Source organism: Stegastes partitus, unplaced genomic scaffold, assembly GCF_000690725.1.
Source record: "Stegastes partitus isolate 25-593 unplaced genomic scaffold, Stegastes_partitus-1.0.2 Scaffold1015, whole genome shotgun sequence".
Taxonomy (NCBI): domain Eukaryota; kingdom Metazoa; phylum Chordata; class Actinopteri; family Pomacentridae; genus Stegastes; species Stegastes partitus.
This window is the reverse complement of record NW_007578746.1, coordinates 100,658-108,782: the sequence shown is the minus strand read 5'-3', so window position 1 is coordinate 108,782 and position 8,125 is coordinate 100,658. Positions and strand designations below refer to the sequence as shown.

Below are 8,125 nucleotides of genomic sequence, written 5' to 3'. Positions count from 1 at the left end.
CAGACTAAAACATACCCTCCTTGGTGGAGGTAATAAAGGAGAGCACACTGTTCTGGGATAGAACAGACATGATAGCAACAGAAGTCACCTTCATACAATGAAATTACATTAATCATTTGTCAGGGTGGCTGTGTTCTGAGCTCATGCTCAGATTTTCTTTAATTTTCGTAAACATAGGATCAATTGCAGTAGAACGACTGTAAATATAACTGAGAATTTAGCGAATTCATACTTTGCTGTGGCTTTAAACTGAGTCCAATCAATCCATTACAGTTTGGTGTGGACCTGTTGAAGTTCTCAAGAGTTTTTCCAAATTTTATTTGATAAAATCTAAAAAAAATCTTGTAAATCTTTTTGTCTTGTCAGGTGTTGTATTTAGGACCAAAGCTGTGGTCCCTGACACTACTGATCAAATTCTCCCTACCTTAAATTAGACAGCATATGTTTCATGATGTGTCTTGTGTTTTTGAGATTTTCTATAAAACTACAGCATTGCACAGGCAGCTGCAAAATGTTGTGCAAAGATAAGGAATCTATTGTTCAACCAGCACATTTTCAGCTTGAATGCACCTTACTTGACTTGTTTACGCTCATCTTAATACCTGCTATAAAGGGTACCAAGGATTTGAGCTGAACTTTTACTCGTATTTTGTGCCCTGGTCGTAGAAAAACCTTCAGAAACCACTACAGCTTCATAATTTTGTCTCACTGTGGGTGTTCAAAGCTCTGATCAAAAGATGTGTAAGTGAAGAGTGCAGTTTCTACTCCTGAAATGGGTTTTGTGCATCATAATCCCTCGGTGGTTCTAATGTTTTATCCAATGTCAGTTGATTTTTATCATCTTTGTAGCTATGTAACGTTGTGCCTTCTTGATAGAGTTTAATCTCAAGGGACTTCCTGGTTCCTCGTTGATTTTTTTTCAGTATTGGTCATTTTTCTATCAGGAGAAACAGCACTCTGTTTTTATGCTGTTCCTACCAGGACTCAGGTCTCCCTTCATCTCTGGTTCCCCTGAAGGCCCAGCAGGACGACGGCATCGGGCCCAGAGAGACGGACCTCGGCCACGCCAGGGAGGGAGACTCTCCGCGAGGCGAGGGCTGGACTCCCCCGCAGACTGTGGCTGAGGGGCAGGAGGAGGAGGACGACGACAGCAGCAGCTCCCACCAGATCTCGGAGGCGCTAAACGCTCACTTTTACTACAGCGACGGCGTCCTCAGGCCCAGACCGCATTCCAACGCCATCCTGCTGCACCCCAGAGCACAGATCATCTAGATCATCTTACATGCAAGATGTTGACCCTTTGTCCTTAAATTGCCTGGTGCCTTTATCAGTTAGCCAACAGTCAAGAGATGACAAGAAACGAGGGGGAAAGACAGAAGAGGAATGAAAGATTCCATCTTGACAGGACTCGGGGATGCTGTGGTTCACACTGAGAGCCACTGCATAATTAGAACGTTTTTGATTTTTAATATTTTATACATCCACTAATGGGGAGTGAAGTGGCTTGAGAGTTTTTTTCCCTTTCAACAAAGCACGTAAATGAAAACTCTTTCTGTCCTCGAACTCGCGCGGAATTAAGGTTCCAGTTACACAATGTTTACCTTAAAGGGTGCAAAAACTTGCACACAGGGCTTCCGGTTCATTCCACAGTTTCACATCAACATACAAACTCACAACGATGAATCCTGCCTCTCACTCGTGGTGCCTTGTTTACAGCAAAAACATTCAGGGAGGACGATACGGACAAAACACACAACCAAGGACGGAGTAAACTCTACTCAGCTGCTTGGTGTTCACACTCGGATGCACCCCTGAATGAGAAGTTAGTGTGTATCTGTGTATCTATGTAATATATATAGAAATATAGAACTGCTGTATGTTTATTATTGTGTCTTTAACAGCTACCTGCAACCATCAAAAGGTCAAAAAAAAAAAGAAAAAGAAAGAAAAGCTCCTCTGCATGAGGAGCTGGACGGTTATTGAACCAGCTCATGGATAAAATGCAGCAAACCAGCAAAGTTTCTATATTCACTTTTTTCATGAACTGTAAATACCTTCTGTATATGTCGGGTAACAAATACACTGTAAATTGTTTTTTTGTTTAATGTCTGCATTTTTCTACGAAACTGCAAAAGTGACATGTAAAAGTTAAAATGTTTATTCATAAAAGTACAGCGTATGCAATTTTTTTAAAAACAAACAAATTGTTCTTCCTGTAATCTGGGGACATTTAAACTCATTTCCCCTCATCATTGAGGATTAATGGCTTCATGATGTTGCTGCAATCACACAGTAATGTAGCAGATGTATTAGACGTTTTCCGGTTTGCCCTTGTTTTGACTTTCAGGTTCTTGGTAACGATGGAAATAACTGAAACTGTGGTTTCGCTGTGGGGTGATGAGTTCAGATAACTTTTGTATTAAAGGAGTAGTTTTGGGAAATAGGCTTATTAGCTTTCTTGCCAAGAGTTGGATGAGAATTCTCGTATCTGAAGGACAAATATGAAGACAGAAAAGACAGTTAGCTTGGGATACGGATTGAAGAAAATGCTCACTTTTATAGTTTCAGGGACCAAGACACAGCCAAACACGACACCCTGTAAAACCAGCGTGTCGGTTTTGCGTCCTGTTTTTTTCTATGCCGTAAGCAAGCTGGATATTTAGTGTGAATGAGTACACTGTAGAGGTGCCAGTAGGAGTTTTTTGTTTTTACCTCTTGTAGGAGCCGGACTAGCTGTTTCTAGCCCTTATGCTAATCTCCTCATCTCACTCTGCAAGAAAGCAAATTTCCAAATTCTCAATCTCTTCCTTTAAGATGTTTCTGCTCCACTAAGGACAAACTGAACCCGGCTATCACCTGGTGGTCCCTTTAAAAACCTGCAGGGTTATTTCACATCACATCATCAGTTGCCTCCTGCTTGCTTGACCATCTCTGATTTGCTTGAAACTTTATTTTATCATAAACTACGGATGTTTAAAAGGGTGTCTTTGAAATTTCGGAGTGACATTTAATTCAGTTCAATTTTATTTATGTAGCGCGGTTCACAACATATGTCACCTCACAGCGCTTAATATAGTAAACAGAGAACCCAACAATCTAAAGCTGCCTTTGGATTCCCTCTGAGCAAGCAGTCGGCAACGGTGGGAAGGAACCAAAGAAAACAAACAGAGGCAGGCTTGGGAAAGGTGGCCGTCTGCCTCGACCGGCTGGGGTGAGACCGGGGATATCAATTTATTTATTTTTTTTCTAAATTGCCTGTCAGCCCACTTTTTTTTTGGTGCAGATTTTAACGTGAAGCTCTGTGAATAACATTTACTATTAAAGATAAAAGCCCAGAATTTTCACTGTTATTTTTCATCATGTCATCGATTCAGAATCCACTTTTATATTTTATTTTTTTAAAGTGTGACCACATGTATATTTATAGGAACTGCTCGAGAGTTTACCTTCAAGCTTGTCTTCCAAAATATGTGTGAGTGAATTAAATATGTAACAGGTCACTCATATTAAATATTTCCTTAGTTATATTTGGAGAACCGTCTTGAAACTAGAGAACTCTGGTCTACTTGGACTAGAGACCATCTACAAATATTTTTGTTTTTGTGGTACAACTTGTCATACTTGCTCAATCAGTTGTGAAAGTTATGATTTTTTAAATTTATTTTTTTCATTTTTATGCCCAAGTATTTAGTATTAAAAAGTATTCTATGATTTGTTTGGTATTATTGTGACAGTTTTTTGTTTATATTTCAACTCACCCATAATCAATGATTGTTCGATCTACTTGTCCAATGTTGTAGATTCTGAATCAATGACATGATGAGAAATAACAGCACAAATTTCAGGCGTACATCTTTAAAAGATATTCTTGTTCAAACATAGCCTCAGATTTCAATGTGAAAAAACATGCTGAAAGTAGGACAACATTTTTATTTTTTTAAATCAATAAAAATTTAAAAACAGATCTTGAAAAGTATATAAAAAATCAAGCTAAAATTTAACAAACATTTTCATAATATTTTATGATTTAAAAAAAATATTAGGAAAAGCAGAGATGGTCAAGCAGAAACTGAAGCTTCTGAAGGTTGTAAATGTTCATTATATCTTTTCTAATTAGTACGATTCCTAGTTTTACTGACCCATAAACTTGATGTGATGATGCCAGCTGACTTGAGAAATACTAATAAAAAAAACCCAGAAACAAACAAACAAAAAACAGAAATAAAAAACAACAGCTCTGATGCATCATTTCCTTTGGAAAAGGAGGGTCACTACATTTTCAGATAACACTAGTGACCAGGCACAGTGTAATGACTACCAAAGTCGACTGGGGTTTAGTTTTATCCTTATTTTAATCCTTCACACACTGCGGTTAACTAGTTTGTCAGATTTCTCATGGTTTCTCCTCGATATCTTTCCATCCGGTGAAGGAGTTCAGTTATTTGCGCTGCTATTCCTGCTCGATTTTTTACCATTAATCTGAAAATGGACAAAAAGTGAGAAAATTGCACTGCTACAAAACTATCAGATGGTTTACAGTGACTGTGCATAGAGTTTCCTCTTCAACTCTTTCTGGTCCACTGACTCACATCCAATCAGCCAAATGCTGAAGACCAAGATGTGTCCTTGTGTATAACCTGTCAAAATCAATATTAAAATACTTGGGCTGTACGTCCCTAAATATTTTTTGTTTTTAAATAAATCTCTTAACTGGCTCGATTAACAAACAGTTCATAAGTACTAATTGTTACAATCCAAGCTATGTCAAAGTTATACTTTATCTAAAAAAAAATGAAAGCACAGTAAAATCCGTTGGCTACATTTTCAGTAATATCAAAATACAAAAAGGATTTAATTAATTAATCTAGACATAAAATTCCACTGGGATACTCATAGCTCAATCCTCAAACTCTGTTGAATTAAACTGCATTTTGCGTGAGAGCCTCTTTGTGAGTCCGTTGATGAGTGCGAAGGTTACTCCTCTGAGAAAAACACTTGCCACATATATCGCATGTGTACGGTTTCTCTCCAGTGTGAATTCGCTGGTGAATCTCCAGATGGCTGATACGATCAAAGCTTTTCCCACAGAACGGGCAGATGTACCACTTCTCCTTGATGCGGCGACTGGCTATGGTCTTGTGCAACTCTGGGTCGTTTAAAAGAAAGAACCTGCTGTCCGGGTTGAAAGCGGACATGTTTTTAGTCTGTTGTTGCTTTTCTGAAAGGAATCTAATGGACATTCCTCCCTCTGAGTGATTTATTGCTTCCAAAGGTTGACTTGGCTGAGATTGGCTAAAAGTCACAGGAGCCCTTGATTTACTCGAAGCACCCTGAACTGTCCCGTTGTCCCTCATAGAATACGCTGTCTCTGCTGAATTATCAAAAATGTCCAAGGCGTTTTGAATAAGCAAGATTTCTGAGTCTAGATTTTGTGACAGCTGCTTTGGTTCAAAAAAGCAGTCCGAGTCGTCCGTTGCGTCGCTGTCTCCCACGGAAACAGACAACCACTGCTGGTTCTCTTGTTCCTCCACAACCTCGGCAGATTGGAGGTTCAGATCCATCTCGTGATGACCCGCTCCGTCTGTAACGCTGGGATCCGAGTCCACAATCTGCTCCACAATCTGGACGTCATCCTCATCTTCCAGCTTGACTATTAAGTCTTCGTCGTCCCTGTCCTCACTTTCACAGAGGTCCGGCTTGAGCTGCTCAGTCTGTTTGCCGTCTGTTTGAGCTGGCGGTGATGTTCTGTGGTTTGTTGAGGTGTCTGCCTTTTCTCTGATGCTCTGATCAGAAGACAGGGTGTTAGCTGAATCCACTGTAGGCCCTGAAAGAACAAAGCAGGTTCATTTAAAACAATTTAAACAAGTTCTATTGAAAATGCATTGCTGAAAAGACATCTTTGCTATGTGACTACTGTATCAGCAATTCAGGTCTTCCTGATGGTAACACCTTTAGTATTTTTGACTACACATATAATCACCAGAAACCTGCAATCAGTGTTTCTCCCAAGCCCAAGATAAAGTATTCAAATCTCATGTTTTGTCAACAACCCAAAGATATTCAGTGTACTGATATAGAGGAGGAAAGAAAAAAGAAAATACATACAGGAATCAGAGAATATAGTATAGTTTAGTACAATATAGTATAGTGTAGCAGCGTATAGCATAACAAAGCATTGTGTAGTCTAGTAAAGTACAGCATAACATAGTATAGTATAGCATAGTATCATGTAGTATGGTAGAGTACAGTATAATATAGTAAAGTATGGCAAAGTATAGCATAGAATAATAAAGTGCAGTATAATATAGTGTCACGTAGCATAGCATAGTATAGTATAGTATGATGTAGTATGGTAGAGTACAGTATAGTATAGTAAAGTATGGTAAAGTAGAGCATAGAATAATAAAGTGCAGTATAATATAGTATCACATAGTATAGTATACTATCGTATAGGACAGTACAATATAGCATCGTACAGTACAGTGTAGTATAGTATACTAGCATAGTCCAGTACAGCATAATATAGTATAATACAGTATTGCATAGTATAGTATCGTACACTACAGTATACTATGGTATTGTATAGCATAGCATAACATAGACTAGCATATTATAGTATATTGTATTGCAGTACAGTATAGTACAGTACAGCATAGCACAGTATAGTACAGTGTCATATAGTATAACATAGCATAGCCTGTTATAGCATAGTTACGTATATGCTGCATGCTGCATTTTATTGATGATTTTGCTTTTAATGTGTACAGCACTTGGGTCAATCCCGGCTGCTTTAAATGTGCTCTATAAATAAAGTTTGAGTTGAGTTGGGTATAGTATAGAACAGTACAATGTAGCACAGTATAGTTCAGTGTAGTACAGTATGCTAAGGCAGCATACAGTTCAGTATAGTATAGTAGAGTGTAGTACAGTACAGTGCAGTGTAGCATAGTATAGTGTAGCGTAGTATAGTCTAGTACAGTGTAATATAGTATAGTATAGTACAGTGTAGTACAGTATAGTCCAGTGTAGTGTAGTATACTATAGCATCGTACAATTCAGTGTAGTATAGTACAGTACATTATTGCATAGTACAGTACAGTGTAGTATGGACTATTTTTAAATAGACTTGTTAGTGTTAACAATGCATTTTAAAGTAAACTTGAGTTGTTTTTGTAGTGTTTCTTAAGGGTTGTTCTTACCCTCACCGGCTGGAGGCAGCAGCTTGTTCGGCTGCTCTCTCCTGGACTTACTCGCAGTCTGAGTCCGGACCGTCAACCGCTCGTTTTCCATCAACTTCAACTTTCTGTTCAGCGCTTCAATTTCGCCCTCTCTCCGGCGCAGCTCGACCTGGACCAGAGCGAAGCCGTCCTCCCACAGCTTGCTGATTTCCACCACGGCTGCTTTAGCTAGCATCTCCATGATGGAGGTTAGCTTGCTCTGGAAAGCCACACAGTTGGCCATGTTTGCCCCGAATCAGCACCTCTGCCGGCCGCAGCGACGGTTAACGAACTCTGCACACGGGGGACAAGTCACACAAGGGCGGCGATGTGGCGTTTGAGGTTTACATTACCGTCGCTGTTTGAGGTGAAAAACATGGAAGTGTAATACAATAGTAACAGGAAACGGCGGCAGTCACGTGACGGAGGAGGTACGGTGCTCCTGAGGGGTCAAAAACCCTCAACTGCAAAAGTCAAAGGTCACCGTGTGATACTTAGTTTTTACGTAAGTGCAAACTAACTGCACTTTTATAACATTGTTATTACTACACTGCATTATTAACATCTGTTCTTCAGTTAAATTCAGGTTTTAGGCTGAGTGTTGTTTATGTTATTATGTTAACATTCAGCAAATCAGAATCTGTTCTTATTTTCTTTGCAGCAAAGAAGCAAGAACGATAATGATTACAACTGATTGACTAAAACAGCTAAAAACAACAAGACCAGAGATGGGGGTGGGAATGGGAGATGGCAGGAAGCATGCAAGAGATAAAGTTTACAGTAAAACAGAAAATACACAATTTAAATTTAAGTGAATTAAAGTGACAAGATTATTCAAAGTACACAGAGTTTACTGAACAAAAATATGCCCCATGCAATATTTTATTAAACTCTATCCATCCTTTTTA

The 8,125-nt window shown here is 39.0% G+C and overlaps 2 protein-coding genes across 3 annotated transcripts in view; one reads left to right on the top strand and one right to left on the bottom strand.

Annotated features, from left to right (window-relative positions):
- nectin4b (nectin cell adhesion molecule 4b) overlaps nucleotides 1-2,219 on the top strand; it is a 32,321-nt gene extending 30,102 nt beyond the window's left edge. Inside the window, exon 11 of the mRNA XM_008295014.1 lies at nucleotides 982-2,219. Within this exon, the coding sequence (XP_008293236.1) occupies nucleotides 982-1,272 (291 nt within the window). The 3' untranslated portion in view covers nucleotides 1,273-2,219. The remainder of the gene's footprint in view (nucleotides 1-981) is intronic.
- Nucleotides 2,220-4,051: 1,832 nt separating this feature from the next.
- Nucleotides 4,052-7,627, bottom strand: LOC103367094 (zinc finger and SCAN domain-containing protein 2). 2 transcript variants are annotated; one of them, XM_008295012.1, is made up of 2 exons: nucleotides 7,200-7,627; nucleotides 4,052-5,824 (listed from the first exon to the last, which is right to left on the bottom strand). In XM_008295012.1, exons 1-2 carry the CDS (start codon nucleotides 7,459-7,461, stop codon nucleotides 4,920-4,922), a joined length of 1,167 nt encoding a protein of 388 aa, XP_008293234.1. In that variant the 5' UTR covers nucleotides 7,462-7,627; the 3' UTR covers nucleotides 4,052-4,919. The 2 variants fall into 2 exon arrangements, with proteins under 2 accessions (XP_008293234.1, XP_008293235.1); XM_008295013.1 differs by having other exon boundaries at nucleotides 7,251-7,627.
- Nucleotides 7,628-8,125: the final 498 nt, after the last annotated feature.